The sequence below is a fragment of the Pongo abelii genome, chromosome 6 (assembly GCF_028885655.2).
Source record: "Pongo abelii isolate AG06213 chromosome 6, NHGRI_mPonAbe1-v2.0_pri, whole genome shotgun sequence".
Taxonomy (NCBI): domain Eukaryota; kingdom Metazoa; phylum Chordata; class Mammalia; order Primates; family Hominidae; genus Pongo; species Pongo abelii.
This window is the reverse complement of record NC_071991.2, coordinates 63,198,418-63,222,021: the sequence shown is the minus strand read 5'-3', so window position 1 is coordinate 63,222,021 and position 23,604 is coordinate 63,198,418. Positions and strand designations below refer to the sequence as shown.

General features: G+C 38.5%; 1 protein-coding gene across 6 annotated transcripts in view; it reads right to left on the bottom strand.

The window, feature by feature from the left end:
• CDCA7L (cell division cycle associated 7 like) overlaps window positions 1–23,604 on the bottom strand; it is a 45,330-nt gene that overhangs the window by 14,531 nt on the left and 7,195 nt on the right. For 3 of the 6 annotated variants that reach the window (XM_063726057.1, XM_063726055.1, XM_063726056.1), the window contains exons 2-3: window positions 7,926–8,018; window positions 1,339–1,479 (exon numbers count right to left, since the gene is read on the bottom strand). In XM_063726057.1, the coding sequence (XP_063582127.1) occupies window positions 1,339–1,479; window positions 7,926–8,018 (234 nt within the window). The remainder of the gene's footprint in view (window positions 1–1,338; window positions 1,480–7,925; window positions 8,019–23,604) is intronic. The other 3 variants (XM_002818161.6, XM_024249831.3, XM_009242957.4) reach the window with 1 other exon arrangement.

The window sequence follows — 23,604 nt, the reverse complement described above, 5'->3', positions numbered from 1 at the left end:
CACAAAAGAAAACAGTAACAGCTCAAAGCAGGACAATAGACAAGATCACTAAGTGAGAAGACTGAAGACAAAACCTTAGAGAACATCTGCATTTAGGGACAGGAACAGGGAAAACAAGTGACAGTAACAAAGAGCAGGCCGGGGCACAGTGGCTCACGCCTATAATTCCAGCACTTTGGGAGGCCGAGGCGGGCGGATCACCTGAGGTCGGGAGTTTGAGACCAGCCTGGCCAACATGGCAAAACCCCGTCTCTACTAAAAAAAAAAAAAAAATACAAAAATTAGCCAGGCGTGGTGGTGGGAGCCTGTAATCCCAGCTACTTGGGAGGCTGAGGCTGGGAAAATTGCTTGAACCCGGGAGGCGGAAGTTGCAGTGAGCCGAGATCATGCCACTGCACTCCAGCCTGGGCGACACAGCAATACTCCATCTTGGAAAGAAAGAAAATAATAACAAAGAGCAAAAGGTGTAACAGAGGAAGAAACCCAGGTGGTTAGAAGGAGGTCTACTGGTGGGGTCAACTGTCGTGGAGATGCCAAATGGGATGAGGACGGCAGAGACCAGGGAGCCCCCAGTGATCTCTGAAAGCACAGCTCCCACCCAGGCCAGAACTTACAGTGGCCCGCATAATTAAGCAGGCACTTCACTTACATATAATTAACTGCTTCCCTTCCTGTACTTGCCCAGTGGAAGCAAGGTGGGTTTAATTTGCTGCCTTTTTGGAGAGGCCATGGCCAAGGCAGAATGAGGAATTTTGAGTGCCACAATGAACTCAGAAGAAAATGCCACTGAAGGGTAGAGATTTTGATTGGCCATTCTACTACTAGGACACAACGTGAACCTCCAGGAATCTACCTCTCAGAGAACTCTCACTTGGGAGTGCTAGAGATCAAAGTAACTAATGCAAGAATAAGGCTCTCCCCAGCAATTCCAAGAGGACCTGCCAACAGAATTGCACCACAGGACCACAGAGGTGCAATTGTCTCCCCGTAACCACACGATCCCTCATGCCTCACCGCAGCCTCGCCTCTGTGGGAAGACTCTGAACACATCCTCGCCACAAGTTACAGCCCCAGGGCAGCCAAGAAAATGCACTTGATCATGTGAGGTCCCTTTATTTAAAAAAATATATATATATGGTACAGGGAAGGATTAACACAGCAAAGTGAACTAGGTTCTCTCACCAGTTTTTTAAAACAGGAAGACATAATGTTTCTAAAATAAAATGCTGGACAGTGAACTGATATCACCAATCTCACACCATGTTCAAATAAAAGATCATCCAAACCAAGATTCAGGCCTCCAGATGAACACATCTGCTTGGAAGGAATCATCCGTACCTGTTTCCCTGACTCCAGTGAGTCAAAACTATCACAGCTCTCCTCTGACGAGAGGGTTTCCATGGGAACATCATCTCGGAAGCCAACAAACTCTTCATCATCACTGGGGGCGTTAAAGATGTCAGCCACTTCTTTAGGGATCTGTTTTGGATTCAAAAGAGGCAGGATTAAACCAGGGGTTCTTGCTAATCACTTAGGGACATTTTCCGGAGGGGAGTAGAGATCTCATCACTTCATCCAACTGCCATGGTTGCCCAGAAGTAACCCTGAGCAAAACATGCTTCAGCTAAGAACTCATGGCAAAATAAGGTGTGGGGTAGGTGGGGGAGATAAAACTTAAAACTCTAGATATACACCCTATTTTACAGAGAATGTTAAAACCAGGCCAGAGAGAAGACATGTTTGATCTCTTGACAAAAAGAAAAATTGTTTCTGAGAACGAATGATCTCTTTTTTCTCCTACAGTGGATGCATCTTTAAATGTCATCTAGATAAAAAAGATGCCATAAAATATTATTAAGCTCTTTTCTTAATGTTCACCTACACTATTTATTTTTCTCTTCTTTGTCATAGGCTGATTCAGAAAGTAGAAAGTTCATACAATGAAATAAGTAGCTTTTCTTCTTTTCTATATTGTAAGTCAACTTAAGTAGCTGGGGATTAATTCTAACAGAATTCAAATGCTATTAGGGGATAATTGATCCCAGAGGGAACAATGTCAGCACACTTAATCCACAAATATGTATCTGCTGGAGTTCATTTTTGTAAGTTGACTATTTTCTCCCACTTCTTTGTTTTAAAAAAGTTCAAACACACAGAAAGGTGAAAAAATAGTACAAACACCTGTTGATTCTTTATCTAGACCCATTATCTGTCACTGCATTTGCTTTCTTTCTCTGTTTCAACAAATGTTAGGTTGAACCATGGGCATCTGCCGATATTTGGCTGTTTTTAACTTAGGAAAATAGCAATTTAATATGAGCCAACCTAATCCATACATTCCCATACATTGATTAAAGTAATTTGCAGACATTGTATTGATTGGCCCTAATATAATTCAGCACATATCTCCCACGGATAAGGACATTCTCCCATAGAACCACAAAACCATAATTGTGCCGAAAATAATTAACATTAATTCAATAGTACGATTTACTGTAATTCTATATTTTAATATCTGCAACTGTTCCCAAAATGTCTTTTATAACTTTTTCGAGACAATAAGATCCACTCCAGCAAGGTTTTGCATTCCATTTGATTTTTATGACACGTTTTTTGTTGTTTTTCACAACACTGACTTTTTTTCAGATAGACCATGACAACTGCCTTGTAGAATGTCATGTATTCTGAGCTTATCTGAGTGTTTCCTCATGATTAGATTCAGGTTATGTATTTTTGGCACCATTCTACATAGGTGACACGTACTCCTCAATGCATTGCATAAGGGGGCATAAAATGTCAAGTTATCTCACTATTAATTAGTAATTTTTTAAAATTTTTCATTATAAAAACTTTCAAAGATATTTCAAAAGTAGATGGGAAGATATTTTAATGAGCACACATTGATCCTCCCCGTAATTATCTGCCCAAGGCTAACTGTGCTTCCCCTGGATCCCGACCCAACTCCCCTTCTTCTAAATTATTGTGAGGCAACTGTAGACATAGTATCATGTCACTCTGTATCATCATCTAATGTGCAGTCTATATTCACAGTTCTTCTGCCTCATTTTTTAAAAACTTAGTTTATCTGCATCATGATCCAAATAAGGTTCACACACTGATCAACATGGCTCTTAAATCCCTTCTCATCACTCCTTTATCTTTTTTTCTCTTGCAGTTTATTTTTGAAGAAACTGGGTCATTTGACTGTGGCATTTGTCCAAGTGTGAAGTTTTATTTTTTTGCAGCCCCAAGGTGGTGTTTAACAGACTCATTTGGATTTACAATTTGGGAGTTGAATCTGGAGGCTTACTTCTAGTTGGCTTGCTTTTGCCAAGACTACTTTTTAGGAAGTGTTATGTTCTTCCTTTGGAAAGCACGTAAGGTCTGGCTGTCTCTTTCTTTAGTGGTGTTGCTGTTTGGTCAATAAGTTAAGGTGGAATCGGCCTGATTTGTTCTTTGCTTTAAAATAAAACAAACAACAACAACAACAAAAAACACCCTTTCTCCTTCGTCACTAATAAGGAATATGCAGAGTGATACTTGAGATTCTGTGAATAGCCTCCCTGATAACATCTCGCTCAATAGTTTCAGCGTCCAGTGACAATTCTTTTTTTTATATATTTTATATATAAAGACAGGGTCTATGTTATTAATAAAGACAGAGTCTATGTTATTTATTTTAATAAAGACAGGGTCTGTGTTACCCAGGCTGGTCTCAAATTCCTTGCCTCAAGTGATCCTCTCACCTCAGCCTCCCAAAGTGCTGGGATTACAGGCATGAGCCAGGGCACCCCTGAATCAATTATTACATTAGGGACTGCAAAAGAGAAATTTTCAGATTTTCTCTCTCCTTCATAAAGTAGCTGGCATTCTTGTATAATATAGTCTTTCTCTCACTCTCCCCCTTTTCTTCTACCATGTATATCCATGGATTTCTAAAAATTATTATTCAATATGTTATAATCCATACTCTCATAATTCTTTCTGACTGTCCCAAATTTGGCCATTGGGAGCTCCTCGGAAAGTCATCCTCTGTCCTTCTGACATGGCACTAGGGGTCTTTCAACACCTCCTTGCTTTCTGACACAACAAGCATGGCAAGCTAACCTTGTATGTTTCCTGTCCCAGACCTCAAATCAGCCATTTCTCCAAGAAGCCCTGAAACCTTTCACTGGGAAATGGCATTTAAAAACCAAGCTCGGAGAACACAGTGTACCTCGGTTAATGAAGTATCATTGCTTGTAGGCTCTTTGGACAGAGCAAGGATATTTTAAATAGGTAAATCACAAGTTCATGGTGACACCTTGAATTCAAATCCAACACGGAGGCTTCTTCCTCTGCTCCCTCATCTCTCCCTCATCTCACATTAGCATTGCCATTCCACCACAAGGAAAACCCTCGATTCCCAAAATTTTTAATATACTTATCCATGTGGTGCTCTATCTACAACAGACACAAAATAGCGCCAAATTGACGCCACCAATATACTACCAACAACAAACAGTGCAGTTCAAGATTTCTTTGCAGTTCTTTCTAGCCTTGGAACATAGTCTCACTATACACAGGATCTTTTCCTTCAGCTAACCAGATGATCATTGCACATGGTTATGCAAAAATGTTTTACATGTACTTCCCATTTCATCATGCAGTATATTAAAAAGATGTCCTTAACAGTTGAGATTTAATAATTTTTACTGTTTCATCAGAACATTCTTATGTGAAACTGACATTTTCTTTTTAAATTGAATGCATGGAGGTGAATAATGCAATGACTACTAATACAGTTTGTTGCTACCACCTGGATTGATGCTAAAGATCAGCAGTTTTCTCCACTTTGGCTTTTGCACAATCAGTGCAAATATCAACACGGCAAAAAGGGCAAATAATCTTATTATGACATTACATTCGCCCTCATGGACCCGTGAAAAGGTCTCAGGTCCTCCATCTCACACTTTGACCACTGCACTAGCGTATACAGAGTTGTGTATTCAAAAGCTACTTAGCTTCTTGGAATTCTCTGTGCGGGTGTGTTGACTTAACTTTACATTTAGTCAGGTTCCATTTAGGAAACTGGTAATCCTTAATCTATTTACTTTCATCCTTATTTTAATGCTTCTTGATTAAAAATAATTAGAAAAGGGTTCAATCAAAGGAAGTGTAACATAAATACAGAAATGGGATACCCCAAGTTCAGTGATGCTGAAGGGTTAATACACTTTGCCACCATCTAATAAAATCATTGCAAGGGACAAACAAGAATAACACTTACAGAAGTAGAGTTCCACTAACAATTTTTTTACCAGCCACATGTAGGGCAGCACTAGCAAAGCCTAACTCTGACATTGTTCTTGGGGAAAATATTAAAACTTTTCTCAAGGAGGTATGTTAAACAATGTTTGCCATGTTATCTTTTCAAAGACACCTTTTGTTGTTGTTGTTTAGCACTCAGAACTCAGAACTAATACGCAAGGAAAACACCCAGACTAGAGAAACACAGACAATACTTACGAAAGTGTGCCTATGTTGTAGTTATGTAATAGCCACTGAGTTCAGTCCCTGCAGAGGCACTAAGAGGGACAGTGTGTCAATTTCAGTCTTTTTCTTTTGGCCTTCTCACCATTCCACAAAATTCAAAAAGCCCTGCTGGCCCAGAAGCTTCTTTTAACATACATGGTTTAAAGGAGGAGGAGCACCCCATTTATGGATTTAATGGAAATACATACAAGGAATGGAGAGGGTTGGTGATAGGAATAAACTGCTTCCAGCGGCAACTGCATTAGTCCCTGTGCTATTGTGTTCCGCCCCACCACTGCTGCTAGCCTGTGTCCGCCTAGCTAATTCCTCCTTCTGCATGTTTGACTTCTGCATCTGCTCCAGAGGTACCATTAGGGGGCTATAATTACTGATTAGGAACAAAAGGAAAGAACACACTTTCAAAAACACAGTGTGCATTCTCGGGGTATGCAGGGCTCTGATCCTTCAAAAGGTATTAAAAGAGTTTCAGATAGTCACAGGCTTCAGGATTTGGCAAACAAACAAACAAACAAAACTGTAAAATATTCAAGTGTCCTCAATGCAACGAACTGATTCGTTTAACAGATGCAACAAAGGCAGCAAGATTTAAATGAGAAGGACCTGATAGAAAGGATACACAGGGACCTCTTCTAATGAATGACCAGTTCCACAACACAGCAATACATTAGGCCCAAGGATCTGTCACTTTCCTTTTCCATTCAGCAGTGATCCACTGGGTAGCTGCATAATCTAGACAAATGCAACAACAGACCTTTTTTTTTTTTCCCCAAAGTTTGTGTTCCATTCTATTACAATAATGCCAATCGTAAGACTCACCAAAAAGAAAACTACAGCAAGTAACTGAAAACAACAAAAATACAAAATTTATCAATCACTGGATATTTACATTAGTTGAACTTCTGAATTAGGATAACTACAATCTAGTGAACCAAAAAAAAAGGGAAAATTCTCATCTGAAAGTGAAAAGACCGTTTATTTATAATACTTTTTAAAAATTGGCAACTTTATGCTATTCCTAACTTTCATGTACAGTTTCTGTTTGTCTGCTTTGTCTTTATTGGAATTAACGGTGTGAATATCATCAAAAGTCATCTGGGGGACCAGGATTCAACTCCATGAGAACACAGGTACTAGAATGGAATCCCCAGGCACCTAACATAGAGCCCAGCCTAAAGCAGATGATCAATAAACCCTTGCTGAAAGCATTTACATGCATCTGACTTTGTAGCCATTTTCTTAAGAAAGGTGTATTTTACTAGGAAAATACTAAGTCAAAAAGGTACACTCTGTGACATTCCTACATGAGGGGAATTTAGAATTTTCACCCAGAATCCTAGGACATCTATCTACAAAGCAGTCATATTCACAGCTCCCCTTTCAGAAAGGACTGCAGGTTTCCTTTATAAGCCATACGGATTACCTGAGAGCTTTTCTCTGAAATACATTATGCAAACTCAACAGGCTTTGGGGCCAAACAGGTGGGTAACAAGGCAGTAGGTCAGCTGTAGGACAATATGGGATGGTGCTGACTGGTAGGCTGAACACATATATCAGGGAAGGGAGGCCACTCCTCCACTCCAGCTGATCACTGCCCTGCAGGAACAGGGGTCTAGTGTGCCTGACCTCCAACATTCCCAGAGAACCTGAGAATCTGAGTGTTGGCAAGAAACTTCCCATCTACAGACTGGATCTCAAACTTGTTCAGGGAACATGCACAGTGGAACTCATAGGGCTCTGTGGAACACCAAGGAAACTGTAAATGCCAGAATTCCAAATATTACCAACAGTATTAATGTATCTACTAGTGCCTAGTAGTAATAGTAGAGGACATCAAAGTGTTAAGAAAATTAAGAAAAACTATATCCTTTCCCTTACTCATGGCAGCATTATTCACAAGAGCCAAAAGGTGGAAGCAATCCAAGTATCCATCGATGGATAAATGGATAAACAAAATGTGAGACATACATATAATTGACTATTATTCAACATTAAAAAGGAAGGAAATTATGACACATGCCACAACATGGATGAACTTTGAAGACGTTATGCTAAATGATAATAACCCAGTCTCCATAAAACCAAGAACTGTATGATTCTACTTATAACAGATACCTAGAGTGGCTGAATCCCTGGAGACAGCAGAATGGTGCTTGCCAGATGCTGAGGGGAGGGAGAAACGTGGAGTTACTGTTTAATGGATACAGAGTTCAGGTTTCCAAGATGAAAAGAGTTCTGGAATTTAAATATGCTTAACACTACTGAACCATACATTTTAAAACGGCTAAGATAGTAGATTTTATGTTGTATGTATCTTAGCACAATTTAAAAAGAATTCAACGAAAAAAGACAAATTAAGAAAGACAATTTAAGCCAGGAATGGTGGTTCATACCTGTAATCCCAGCACTCTGGGAGGCCGAGGCAGGAAGATCACTTGAGCCCAGGGGTTTGAGACCAGCCTAGGCAACATGGTGAGACCCCGTCTCTACCAAAAAAGATACAAAAATTAGCTGGGTTAAAAAGATACAAAAAAAGATACAAAAATTAGTGGTGGCGTGTGCCTGTAGTCCCAGCTACTCATGAAGCTAAAATGGGAGGATCCGTTGAGCCCACGAGTTAGAGGCTGCATGCAATGAGCTATGATCATACCACTACACTACAGTCAGGGTGTCAGTGAGACCCTGTCTCTAAAAGAGAAAAAGAAAAAAAAGAAAAACTGGGGTGGAGGGGAGTTTTTCTTTCCTTAAGTGAATGAAATCTTCCAAACTGACAGAACAAGTCCAGACCTTAGCCTAGTTTTAATTGTACCATCACTTTAGGGGCATGTGGCTTGAGAACCCAACTCTCTCACCTAAGGGAGGTTCAGATACATCATCGTAGGTGCCAAGGCTTCAGCTTTAGTGTCTGACCAACCAGGTATCTGAGCCTGTAAGCCCATTAGTTAACTATCAGTTATGGACAGATAGTTAACTAATGGGCTTACATTAATGTCCATAACATTAGTTATGGACAGAGCTGTTTGCAGAACCACACTTGGCTGAAATCCAGCTTTGTTCTATCCCAGCTAAGCTATACTAATAAAAATAAACCCCGCTGAGTTGCTGCTGGCTTCTCGTTGAGTAGGTGCCTTTCAGGCATACAAAGCAGTGCTCTGGAGGTCTCCATACCATTTTGACCTTTGCCAGCCTGAGTCTCCATTAAAATTCAATTTAAAAAACTAATAAGCTATAAAAAGATCGTCAAACTGTCAGCTGGTTTTCAATCAAGTATTTACCTTTGAAAATATTTTAATGTGAAGTATTGTTAATTTAAAACTTTATATTGTGAAATTAAGTATAATATTTTTTAAATTAAAGCTTTTCCATATCTCAATGATATCTAAATTCATCCTTCCTGGATTAAAAAATACAACCTCCTACCCAGAAGGAACACATTTATCAGTATTAGTTTTTGAAGAGAAAGAAAATAAGATTCACTTTTTAGGCCAACTGATACAAGGGCTGATTTTGATATACTCCAAGAATATTCAGTGTACATTTCACCTAGAAGCAAGCTCTATTTTAAGATTTAAAAAGCAGACAAAAGGTATTTATGCACACTACTGCATTTTCCTTATTAAGTGTTTTGAAAGCGATTTTGATAGCAATGACAGCAGAATTTGCAAGGTGTACTATCTTGCGTCTATGAAAAGAGATCTTCTACACAGAGGAGAGCATTCCTTCCTCTTTAACACACCATGAAGGATGAGAACTCTGTGTTATTTTCTTATGCAAAATCATTTCTTTGAATCTTTTACAATTAAATTGGTTGGCCCATAAGAAAAGTACATACCATGCACCAACCACAAGAACTAACTCAAAATGGATCACAAACTTGAATATAAAACTATAAAACTTTTAGAAGAGGAGAAAATCTTTGTGACCTTAAGTTAGGCAAAGAATTCTTAAGATACAACACCAGATACAACACAATACAGATCTTTAAAATGTGTAAATTAAACAATCAAAATTAAGAACTTCTGCTCTTCAGAAAACGCCATTAAGAGAATGAAAAGGAAAGCCACACACTGGGAGAAAATATCTGCAAATGCTGTCTCTGATTTGCACCCAGAAAATATAAAGAATTCTCAAAACTCAATAAAAAGAAAACAAATCAGATGGTCGACGAGTTAAATGGCAAACAAGCACAAAAGAGAATTAAATTAACACACACACGCATCTGACCTCTGAATGGGGAGGACTTTCACCAATCACGTGAAGCAGACCAAAATGGAAAAGTAGATCACTGACCATGTAACGGTTTAAAGCTTCTTACTTAAAAGAAGAAAATTCAGAAACAAAAACAAAGAAAGAAAGAAAGGTAGGGCAAAGATCTGACAAAAATATCACAAATTATTAAAATTGCTAAAAACCTCATACAAAATGAAATATATACCATGGCCACACAGACAAAATGGCAAAACAAAGAAAACTCACTAGGGAAAACAAAAGAGGCTAAAAACACTTTAAAAGTCCTCAGCCTACCTAGTAATGAAAAGAATGGAAAGTAAAACAAGTATTCTTTTCATCTAGCAATTTAGCAACATTTTGCTTCCGTTTTTAAGGGCATGCTCAATGATGGGGAAGGTGTGAGGAGACAAACACTTCTATACAGAACTGGTATGAGGACAATGAACCCAAAGCTTCAGAAACTAAGTATCATCACATACATCTAAAATAGGGCAGTTAATTTTTAAAAAATTATATACAGTGCAATTTCAAGACTGCCAGGAAAATGTAGCTAAACTCAGGGTGAAGGAGTATGTGAATTACTATTAGCAGTTAAGAGAATCATAAAATCAAGGATTATCAGGCCAAGTGTGATGGCTCATGCCTGCAATCCCAGTGCTGTGGGAGACCAAGGCAGGAGGATCACTTGAGCCTAGGAGTTCAAGACTAGCCTGGGCAACACAGCAAGACTCCAGCTCTACAAAACATAAAAAATTAGCCAGGCATAGTGGCATGCTGTAGTCCCAGTTACTTGGGAGGCTGAGGAGAGAGGATTGATTGAGCCCAGGAGTTCAAGGCTGCTGTTAGCTATGATCCCGCCACTGTAACAGAGGAAGACCCTATCTCAAACAAAGAAAAAAAAAAGATCATCAGATTGTGATGGGATCTCATCCACCAGTTTGTGCTTCATATAGTGGGAGTGACAGCCAGACACAGAGGCACACACCTGTAGTCCCAGCTACTTAGATGGCCTAGGCAGGATAGCTTAAGTCCAGGAGTTCAAGTTCAGCCTGGGCAACAAAGCAAGACCCTATCTCTATAAGAAATAAAAATTAGGGCAACCACAGTTAGACTTACTCAAAGGCATGTAGCTTGTTAGTGTCCTTACATTAAAAACATTTCCAAGCATCTAAATAAGAAAACGATCTGTTTTTCTATAACTATATATTAATTAGTATTCAGCAGTTAATAAAAAAATACAAACTCATATTAACACCAAGAGCACAAGCAACAATCCGAGGAAAATAATAAATTGCAATTCATCAAAATTAAAAACTGTTGTGCATCAAAGGACAGCAAGAAAGTGAAAAGAAAAATCTGCAGAATGGGAGAAATAGCTACAAATCATGTATCTAATAAGGATCTACTATCTAGAATGTATAAAGATTTCTTACAAGTCAAGAAAAAGGCAAACAACCAATCAAAGAACAGGTGAAGAATTTGAACAGACCTTTCTCCAAGGAAGATATACAAATGACAAACAAGTACATAAAAATACACACATCAGTGGTCATTAAGGAACTGCAAACCAAAAACAGGCAATACTGACTGGACACAGTGGCTCATGCCTGTAATCCAAGCATTTTGGAAGGCTGAGACAGGAGGATCACTTAAGCTCAGTTCTAGACCAGCCTGGGCAATGTAGCAAGACCCCATCTCAAAAAAAATATATTTTTTAAATTACCTAGGCATGATGGCACATGCCTGTAGTCCCTGCTACCTGGGAGGCTGAGGCAAAAGGAGCTCTTAAGCCCGGGAGTTTGAGGCTGCAGTGAGCTGTGATCAAGGCACTGCATTTTAGCCTGGGTGACAGAGCAAGACCCTGGCTCACAACTAATAACAATAATAATAAAGACATTGAATAGAAGCCATGTGGAACTGAAAAAAGCCACACACAGGTCCAGGCAAGACAGTATGTTCAGAAAAGATCTAAGATGATCTTCAGTTTTCAGGGTCAGAACATACTCAGCCAATCTTTTAAAGATTTCCCTAGCACAGAGTCAGTCTGCAAAGACTGGAAGAGGTGGCCACTTCTCAAATATTTAATTCTCAACAAAAGAACAAAGACATATAAAAAAGAAGAAAAACCTGGCCCATTCAAAGAAGCAAAATTAATTGACAGAAACTTTCCCAGAGGAAAACACTGGACTTACTAGACAGACACTGGACTTACTAGACAAAGAAAACTATCCTATGCTGAAAGAACAAAAGGCACAAAGAACTAACGTGAATCTGGAAAACGAGCAAAATGAGCCTATCAACAAAGAGAAATGAAGAAGGACTCCGACAGAAATTATGGAGCTGAAAAAAATAGAATGACCAAGTTGAAAATTTCACTAGAGTGGTTTAAAAACATATTTGAGGAGGCAGGCAAATCAGCAAATTTGAAGATAATGCATTTGAAAATACTGAGTCAGAGGAGAAAAAAATTAGAGAAAAAGTTAAAAAGAATACCGAAGAGTGAAAAGAGCCTAAACTACTTCTTTAGGCACACCAATATAGGAATGATGGGAGACTCAGAAAGAAAACAGAGAGAAAAAGAGACAAAGACTATTTGATACGACAGTGGGTGAAAACTCCCCAAACTGGCTGGAAGGCATGAATTGGAATACATCCCAGAAGCTCAAGGAATTCCAAGTAGGACAACTCGGAAGAGGTCCTTTCAAAGACACCATATAAGCAAATATTAAAAGCCTAAAGACAATCTTGAAAGTAGTCACATACAAGTGACACTCAATAAGATTATCAGCTGTTCAGCCCCAGTCAGGGGTTTACAGATAAAACCCCCATCTCCCTCGGACAGAGCACCTGGGAAAGGCGTGGCTGTGGGCCCAGCTTAAGCAGACTTAAAACATCCCTGCCTGCCAGCTCTAAAGACAGCAGCGGATCTTCCAGCACAGCGTTCAAGCTCTGCTAACGGACAGACTTGCCTTCTCAAGTGGGTCCCTGACTCCATGCCTCCTGACTGGGAGACACTTCCCAGCAGGGGTCAACAGACACCTCATACAGGAGCGATCCGGCTGGCATCTGGTGGGTGCTCCTCTGGGACAAAGCTTCCAGAGAAAGAAACAGGCAGCAATCCTTTGCTGTTCTGCAACCTCGCAAATGGTCTGGAGCGGGCCTCCAGCAAACTAACTCCAGCAGACCTGCAGCAGAGGGGCCTGAAGAAAAACTAACAAACAGAAAGGAATAGCATCAACATCAACATCAACAAAAAGGACTTCCACTCAGAATCCCCATCCGAAGGTCACCAACATCAAAGACCAAAGGTAGATAAATCCACAAAGATGAGGAAAAACCAGCGCAAAAAGGCTGAAAATTCCAAAAACCAGAATGCCTCTTCTCCAAAGGATCACAACTCCTTACCAGCAAGGGAACAAAACTGGATGGAGAATGAGTTTGATGAATTGACAGAAGTATGTTTCAGAAGGTGGGTAATAAACTCCTCTGAGCTAAAGGAGCATGTTCTAACCCAATACAAGGAAGCTAAGAACCTTGAAAAAAGGTTAGCTAACCTAATTCCTTGAAAAAAGGAATTGCTAACAAAAATAACCAGGTTAGAGAAGAACATAAATGACCTGATGGAGCTGAAAAACACAGCACGAAAACTTCATGAAGCATACACAAGTATCAATAGCCAAATCGATCAAGCAGAAGAAAGGATATCAGAGACTGAAGATCAACTTAATGAAATAAAGCATGAAGAGAAGATTAGAGAAAAAAAAGAGTGAAAAAGGAACAAAAAAAGCCTCCAAGAAATATGGGACTATGTGAAAAGACCAAATCTACGTTTGACTGGTGTACCTGAAAGTGACGAGGAGAATGGAACCAAATTGGAAAACACTCTGCAGGATATTATCCAGGAGAACTTTCCCAACCTAGCAAGACAGGCCAACATTCAAACTCAGAAAATACAGAGAACACCACAAAGATACTCCTCGAGAAGAGCAACCCCAAGACACATAATCATCAGATTCAGCAAGATTGAAATGAAGGAAAAAAGGTTAAGGGCAGCCAGAAAGAAAGGTCAGGTTACCTACAAAGGGAAGCACATCAAACTAACAGCGGATCTCTCAGAAGAAACCCTACAAGCCAGAAGAGGGTGGGGGTCAACATTCAACATTCTTAATGAAAAGAATTTTCAACCCAGAATTTCATATCCAGCCAAACTAAGCTTCATAAGCAAAGGAGAAATAAAATCCTTTACAGACAAGCAAATGCTGAGAGATTTTGTCACCACCAGGCCTGCCTTATAAGAGCTCCTGAAGGAAGAATTAAACATGGAAAGGAAAAACTGCTATCAGCCACTGCAAAAACATACCAAATTATAAACACCATTGACACTATGAAGAAACTGCATCAACTAACAGGCAAAATAACCAGCTAGCATCATAATAACAGGATCAAATTCACACATAACAATATTAATCTTAAGTGTAAATGGGCTAAATGCCCCCAATTAAAAGTCAACAGACTGGCAAATTGGATAAAGAGTCAAGACCCATCGGTGTGCTGTATTCAGGAGACCCATCTCACACCCAAAGACACACATAGGCTCAAAATAAAAGGATGGAGGAATATTACCCAGCAAATGGAAAGCAAAAAAAAAAAGCAGGGATTGCAATCCTAGTCTCTAATAAAACAGACTTTAAACCAATGAAGATCAAAACAGACAAAGAAGAGCATTACATAATGGTAAAGGGATCAATCCAACAAGAGCAGCTAACTATCCTAAATATATATGCACCCAATACAGGAGCACCCAGATGCATAAAGCAAGTTCTTAGAGACCTACAAAGAGAATTAGACTCCCACACAATAATAGTGGGAGACTTTAACACCCCACTGTCACTATTAGATCAAAGAGACAGCAAATTAATAAGGATATTCAGGACTTGAACTCAGCTCTGGACCGAGCAGACCTAATAGACATCTACAGAACTCTCCACCCCAAATCAACAGAATATACATTCTTCTCAGCACCACATCAGACTTATTCTAAAACTGACCAAATAACTGGAAGTAAAACACCCCTCAGCAAATGCAAAAGAATGGAAATCATAACAAACAGTCTCTCAGACCACAGTGCAATCAAATTGGAACTCAGGACGAAGAAACTCACTCAAAACCACACAACTACATTGAAACTGAACAACCTGCTCCTGAATGACTACGGGGTAACTAACAAAATCAAGACAGAAATAAATAAGTTCTTTAAAACCAATGAGAACAAAGACAACATACCAGAATCTCTGGGACACAGCTAAAGCAGTGTTTAGAGGGAAATTTATAGCACTAAATGCCCACAAGAGAAAGCAGGAAAGATCTAAAACTGACACCCTAACACCACAATTAAAAGAACTAGAGAGTGGCCGGGTGCAGTGGCTCTCACCTGTAATCCCAGCACTTTGGGAGGCTGAGGTGGGCAGATCATGAGGCCAGGAGTTTGAGACCAGCCAGGCCAACATAGTGAAACCCTGTCTCTACTAAAAACACAAAAAAATTAGCTGGGCGTGGTGGTGGGTGCCTGTAATCCCAGCCACTTGGGAGGATGAGGCAAAAAGAATCACTTGAACCTGGGAGGCGGAGGTTGCAGTGAGCCAAGATTGCGCCATTGCACTCCAGCCCCAGCAACAGTGCAAGACTCCGTCTCAAAAAAAAAAAAAAAAAAAGAACCAGAGACGCAAGAGCCATCAAATTCAAAATTCAAAAGCTAGCAGAAGACAAGAAATAACTAAGATCACAGCAGAACTGAAGGAGACAGGGACATGAAAAACCCTTGAAAAAATCAATGAATCCAGGAGTTGGTTTTTTGAAAAGATCAACCAAATAGACCGCTAGCCAGACAAAGAAGAAAAGAGAGAAGAATCAAATAGACACAATAAAAAATGATAAAGGGGGTATCACCACTGATCCCACAGAAATACAAACTACCATCAGAGAATACTATAAATAGCTCTACACAAATAAACTAGAAAATCCAGAAGAAATGGATAAATTTCTGGACACATACACCCTCCCAAGTCTAAACCAGAAGAAGTCGAATCCCTAAAGACCAATAACAAGTTCTGAAATTGGGGCAGTAATTAATGGCCTGCCAACCAAAGAGTCCAGGACCAGACAGATTTACAGCCAAATTCTACCAGAGGTACAAAGAGGAGCTGGTACCATTCCTTCTAAAACTATTCCAAACAACAGAAAAAGAGGGAATCCTCCCTAACTCATTTTATGAGGCCAGCATCATCCTGATACCAAAACCTGGCAGAGACACAACAAAAAAAGAAAATTTTAGACCAGTATCCCTGATGAATGAGGATTTTCACATTGACAATAAAATACTGGCAAACCAAATCCAGCAGCACATCAAAAAGCTTATCCACCAGGATCAAGTTGGCTTCATCCCTGGGATGCAAGGCTGGTTCAATATATGCAAATCAATAAACATAATCCATCACATAAACAGAACCAATGACAAAAACCACATGATTATCTCAATATATGCAGAAAAAGCCTTCAATAAAATTCAACACCGCTTCCTGCTAAAAACTCTCAGTAAACTAGGTATTGATGGAACAGATCTCAAAATAATAACAGCTATTTATGACAAACCCACAGCCAATACCATACTGAATGGGCAAAAGCTGGAAGCATTCCCTTTGAAAACCAGCACAAGACAAGGATGCTCTCTCTCACCACTCCTATTCCACATTCTGATTCTTCCTATCCATGAGCATGGAATATTTTTCCATTTTCCATTGCCAGGGCAATCTGGCAAGAGAAAGAAATAAAAAGTATTCAAATAGGAAGAGAGGAAGTCCAACTGTCTCTGTTTGCAGATGACATGACTGTATGTTTAGAAAACCCCATCGTCTCAGCCCCAAAACTCCTCAAGCTGATAAGCAACTTCAGCAAAGTCTGTGGATACAAAATCAATGCGCAAAAATCACAAGCATTCCTATACACCAATAATAAAGAGCAAAATCATGAGTGAACTCTCATTTACAATTGCTACAAAGAGAATAAAATACCTAGGAATACTACTTACAAGGGAAGTGAAGGATCTCTTTAAGGAAACTACAAACCACTGCCCAAGGAAATAAGAGAGGAAACAAACAAATGGAAAAATATTCCATGCTCATGGATAGGAAGAATCAGTATCATGAAAATGGCCATACTGTCCAAAGTAATTTATAGATTCAATGCTATCCCCATCAAGATACCATTGACTTTCTTCACAGAATTACAAAAATCTACCTTAAATTTCATGTGGAACCAAAAATGAGCCTGTATAGCCAAGACAATCCTAAGCAAAAAGAACAAAGCTAGAGGCATCACGCTACCTGATTTCAATCTATACTACAAGGCTACAGTAACCAAAACAGCATGGTACTGGTACCAAAACAGATTTATAGACCAATGGAACAGAACAGAGGCCTCAGAAATAACACCACACATCTACAGCCATCTGATCTTTGACAAATCTGACAAAAACAAACAGTGGGGAAAGGATTCCCTATTTAATAAATGGTGTTGGGAAAACTGGCTAGCCATATGCAGAAAACTGAAACTGGACCCCTTCCTTACACCTTATACAAAAATTAACTCAATATGGATTAAAGACTTAAATGTAAAACCTAAAACCATAAAAACCCTAGAAAAAAACCTAGGCAATACCATTCAGGACATAGGCAGGGGCAAGGACTTCATGACTAAAACACCAAAAGCAATGACAACAAAAGCCAGAATTGACAAATGGGATCTAATTAAACTAAAGAGCTTCTGCATAGCAAAAGAAACTATCATCAGAGTGAACAGGCAACCTACAGAATGGGAGAAAATTTTTGTAATCTACCCATCTGACAAAGGGCTAATATCCAGAATCTACAAAGAAATTAAACAAATTTTAAGAAAAAAAAAGAACAACTTCATCAAAAAGTGGGCAAAAGATATGAACAGGCACTTCTCAAAAGAAGACATTTATGCTGCCAACAAACATATGAAAAAAAGCTCATCATCACTGGTCATTAAAGAAATGCAAATCGAAACCACAATGAGATACCATCTCATGCCAGTTAGAATGGCGAACATTAAAAAGTCAGGAAACAACAGATGCTGGAGAGGATGTGGAGAAATAGGAATGCTTTTACACTGTTGGTGGGAGTGTAAATTAGTTCAACCATTGTGGAAGACAGTATGGCGATTCCTCAAGGATCTAGAACCAGAAATACCATTTGACCCAGCAACCCATTACTGGGTTTATACCCAAAGGATTATAAATCATTCTACTATAAAGACACATGCACATGTATGTTTATTGTGGCACTGTTCACAATAGCAGACTTGGAACCAACCCAAATGCCCATCAATGATAGACTGGATAAAGAAAATGTGGCACATATACACCATGGAATACTATGCAGCCATAAAAAAGGATGTGTTCATGTCCTTTGCAGGGACATGGATGAAGCAGGAAACCAGCTAAATTATCAGCAAACTAACACAAGAACAGAAAACCAAACACCACATATTCTTATTCATAGGTGGCAGGTGAACAACGAGAACACATGGACATGGGAAGAGGAACATCACACACCGGAGCCTGTCGGGGTTGGGGGACTAGAGGAGGGATATCATTAGGAGAAATACCTAATGTAGACGATGGGTTGATGGGTGCAGCAAACCACCATGGCACATGTATACCTATGTAACAAACCTGCACGTTCTGGACATGCATCCCAGAACTTAAAGTATTAAAAAAAAGAAGAAAAAAAAGATTATCAGCCGTTTTATCACAGAAACCTTAAAGGCCAGAAAGCAGTAGGATGATACATTTATAATATATTTAAAATGCAGAAGGGAAAAAAACTATCAAACAAGAATTCTCTATCTGGTTAAAAAAAAAACAACTGCCCTTCAAAAATGAGACAAAAATTAAGACATTCCCAAATAAACAAAAGCCAGGGGAATTCATTACTACTGGTATTTGCAACAGAAAATGCTGAAAGGAGTACTTCACATTTACATGAAAGTCACTACACTGTAACTTTGTCAAAGCCATACAAAAATATAAAGTTCTCAGGTAAAGGTAAATACATGGACAAATATAAAAACTAGAGTATTATTGTAAATTTGGCTTATAACTCTACTTGTTATTTTCTGAAGGATTAAAAATACTTACGAATCTGTTCGTGGATACACAACACATAAAGATGTAATTCCTGGTCTCAATTACATAAAATGATGGAAAAAGACAGAGCTATATAGGAGTAGAATTTTTGTATGTCGCTGAAGTGAAATTGGTATCATTCAAACCAGATTGCTATAACTTTAGAATGTTATATGTAATCTCCATGGTAACACAGAAAGTATCTAAGAAGAAAAGGAAATGAGAAGAGAGTCAAAATATGCCACTACCAAGCAATCAACTAAACTCAAAGGAAGGCAATAACAGGAAATGAGGGACAAAAAAGCCATAGGATATACAGAAAACCTATTTTTTAAATCACAAGATTAAGTAATTCCCCACCAGTAATTACTTTAAATTTAAATGTGTTAAACTCCAAATCGAAAGAAATTGACTGGCAGGAAGGATTTTTTAAAACTAGGATACAACTCTACACTATCTACAACAGACTCACTTTAGATCTAAAGACACAATAGGTTAAAAGTAAAGGACAGAAAAAGATACTCAATGCAAATAATAACCAAAAGAGAGATGGAGTGGGTATACTAACGAGACAAAATAGTCAAAAACTGTTTTGAAAGACAAAGACATTATAGACTGATAAAAGAGCCAATTCACTAGAAGATAGAACAATTATAAATATATACACACACCAAACATCAAAGATCCCAAATATATGAAGCAAACACTGACAGAACTGAATGAAGAAATAGACTGTTCTGCAACAACAGATGGAAACTTCAACACCCCACTTTCAACAGTGAACAGAACAAGACAGAGCAATAAGGAAACAGAAGACTTGAGCAACATTATAAACTAAAACTAATAGCACTCGACCCAACAACAGAAAAAACACTTTTCTCAAGTACATATAGAAAATTTTCCAGGACACACTATATGTTAGACCACAAAACAAGTGTGAATACATTTTTAAATGACTGAAATAATACTATCCTTTGTTACAATAGAGTGAAACTAGAAATCAGTAACAGAAGGAAAAATGAAAAATTCACAAATATGTGGAAATTAAATAACATATTCCTGAACAACCATGGGTCAAAGAAGACATCACAAGGGAAATTAGAAAATACTTTGAAACAAATGCAAACGAAAACAAAATTTACCAAAATATATGAGATGCAGCAAAAGGCACTGCTAAGAGGTAAATTTATAGCTGTAAACACAATAAAAATGAAGATCTCCAACCAAAAAACAAACCATACACATTAGGGGAATAGGAAATGTATAGCACACCAAACCCAAAGTTAGCAAGAGGAAGGAAACAAAGATTAAAACAGATATGAATAGAATAGATAATAGAATAATAGAGAAAAATCAATGAAGCCAAAAGTTTATTCTTTGAAAAAAAAATCAACAAATTGGCAAATCTTAAGCTATGTGACTAGAAAATATACAGAGAAAACTCAAATTACTAATATTAGTAATGAAATTGGACATTACTACCAATTTTACATAAATAAAAAGGATTGGCCAGGCGCAGTGGCTCACGCCTGTAATCCCAACACTTTGAGAGGCAGAGGTGGGTGGATCACAAGGGCAGGAGTTCAAGACCAGCCTGGCCAAGATGGTGAAACCTCATCTCTACTAAAAATACAAAAAAATTAGCCAGGCTTGGTGGCGGGCGCCTGTAATCCCAGCTACTTGGGAAGCTGAAACAGAGAACTGCTTGAACCCAGGAGGCGGAGGTTGCAGTGAGCTGAGACTGTGCCACTGCACTCCAGCCTGGGTGACAGAGCAAGACTCCGTCTCAAAATGAATAAACAAATAAATAGGATTTTAAGAGTACTATAAACAACCATATGCCAACAAATTGGATTATCCAGATATACTGGATAAATCTCTAGAAACAAACAACCTAGCTAGATTAAATTATGAAGAAATAGAAGATCTGAATATATTTGAAATAAGGACTTTAAGTAGTAATCAAAACCCTTCCAACCAAGTAAACCCCAGGACGAGATGGCTTCATGGGTAAATTCTACCAAACATTTAAAGAAGAACGAACACCAGTCTTTCTCAAAGTCTTCCAAAAACTTGAAGAAGGAGGAACACTTGAAACTCATTCTATGTGACCAGCATTATCCTGATACCAAAGCCAGAGGAAGATACTAGAAAACTATACAGCAATATCTCTTACGAATACTGATAGAAGAATCCTCCACAAAATGCAGGTAAAACAAATTCGGCAGTGTAGCAAAAGGATTATACAAGATCACCAAGTGGCATTTATTCCAGGAATGCAAAATGGTTCAAACATATAAAAATCAATTAATGTAATATACCATATGAACAGAATAAAGGGGAAAAACAAAGATCATCTCAATTGATGCAGAAAAACATCTGACAAAATTCAACACCCTTCCCTCATCAGAAAAAAAAAAAATAGAAGGAAACTTAAACTCACCAACATAAGGCTATATATGAAAAACCCGCAACTAACATGATACTCAATGATGAATGGAAGATTGAAAGCTTTTCCCCTAAGATCAGGAGCTAGACAAATATGCCTGTTTTTACCACTTCTGTTCAACACAGCATTGGGAGCTCTAGCCAGACCAATCAGGCAAGAAAAATAAATAACGCATCCAAATTGGAAAGGAAGAAGCAAAATTTATCTCTGCTATAAGAGACGTGATTATATATGTAGAGAACACTACAGATTACATAAAAAGTAGTTAGAGCCAACAATTAGACATTGCAGGACACAAAATCAACACAAAAATCAACTATGCTTCTACACACTAACAATGAACAATTATGAAAAGAAAATTAAGAAAACGATTCCATTTACAATGGCATCAAAATAATAAAGTACTTAGAAATAAGTTTAACCAAAAAGGCAAAAAAAGCCTTGTACACTGAAAACTACATCCCCGAAAAAATCAAGGAAGATAAGCAAATGGAGAACCATCCCATGTTCATGGATTGGAAGGCTTAATATAAGGTGACTATACTAACTGAAGCCATGTACAGACTCAACACATTCCTTCTCAAACTCTCAGTGACTTCTTTTGTAAAAACAAAAGTCCATCCTAAAATTAATGTGGAATCTCAAAGGACCCTAAATAGCCAAAACAATCTTAAAAAAGAAGAACAGGCCAGGTGCAGTGGCTCACACCTGTAATCCTAGCACTTTGGGAGGCTGAGGTGGGCAGACTGCCTGAACTCAGGAGTTTGAGACCACCCTGGGCAACATGGTGAAACCCCGTCTCTACTAAAATACAAAAAAAAATTAGCCAGGCATGGCAGCATGTGCCTGTAGTCCCAGCTACTCGGGAGGCTGAAGCAGAAGAACTGCTTGAACCCAGGAGGCAGAGGTTGCAGTGAGCCGAGATCGCACCGCTGCACCCTAGCCTAGGCGACAGAACAAAACTCCATCCCTTAAAAAAGAAAAAAAAAACAAGTGTTAGAGGACTCACATTTCCTGACTTCAATACTTACTGCAAAGCTATAGTAATCAAAACAGTGTGGTCTTGGCATAAAGGCAGACATATATATCAATGGAAGTGAATAAAGAGCCCAGATACAAACCCTTGCATATACAGTTAACTAATTTTCAACAAGGATGCCAAGAATAATGGCAAAGCACAGTACTTTCAACAAACAGTGCTGGGAAAACTGGATATATCCACATGCAAAACAATTAGGTTGGACCCTTACCTTAAGCCATCTATAAAAACTAACTCAAGATGGATCAAAGATCTAAATATAAGAGGTAAAACTATAAAACTCATGGAAGAAAATACAGGGGAAAAGTTTCATGACACTGAATTTGGCAACAATTTCTTGGATATGGCAACGAAAGAAAAATAAATAAACTAGACCTCAAAATTAAAAACTTTTGTGCAAAGGGCACTATCAAGACAGTGAAAAGGCAACCTATAGAATGGGAGAAAATATTTGCAAATAATATCTAATAAGGGATTAATAGCCAAGATCTATAAATAACTCACTGAACAACTATAAAAACCCAGTTAAGAAATGGGCAAAGGACTTGAATTAACATTTCTTCAAAGAAGATGTACAGGTGACTAATGGGCACAAGAAAAAAATTCTTAACATCACTAATGATTGGGGAAATGCAAAACAAAACCACGATGAGATACGACTTTATGCACATTAGAATGGCTATTTAAAAAAAAAAACAGGAAAGAACTAGGGCTGGCAAAGATGTGAAGAAATTGGAACCCTCGTGCACTGCTTATGATGATATAAAATGACACAGCCACTGTGCCAAACAGTGTAGTGGTTTCTGAAAAAACTGAATTTAGTATTATCATATAACCCAGCAATTCTACTTTTAGGAACACACACCCAGAACAACTGAAAGCAGGGACTCAAGCAGATATTTGAATACCAATGTTTATTCATTGGTATTTACAATAGCCAAAAGGTGGAAACAACCGACAACATAAATAGATGAGTAAATAAAGATGGCATGTACATATAATAGAGTATTATTCAGACTTTAAAAGAAATGACGTCAGGCACACTGTCTTATGCTTCCAATCCCAGCACTTTGGGAGGCCAAGACAGGAGGATTGCTTGAGCCCAGGAGTTCAAGACCAACCTGGGCAACACAGAGAGACTCCATCTCT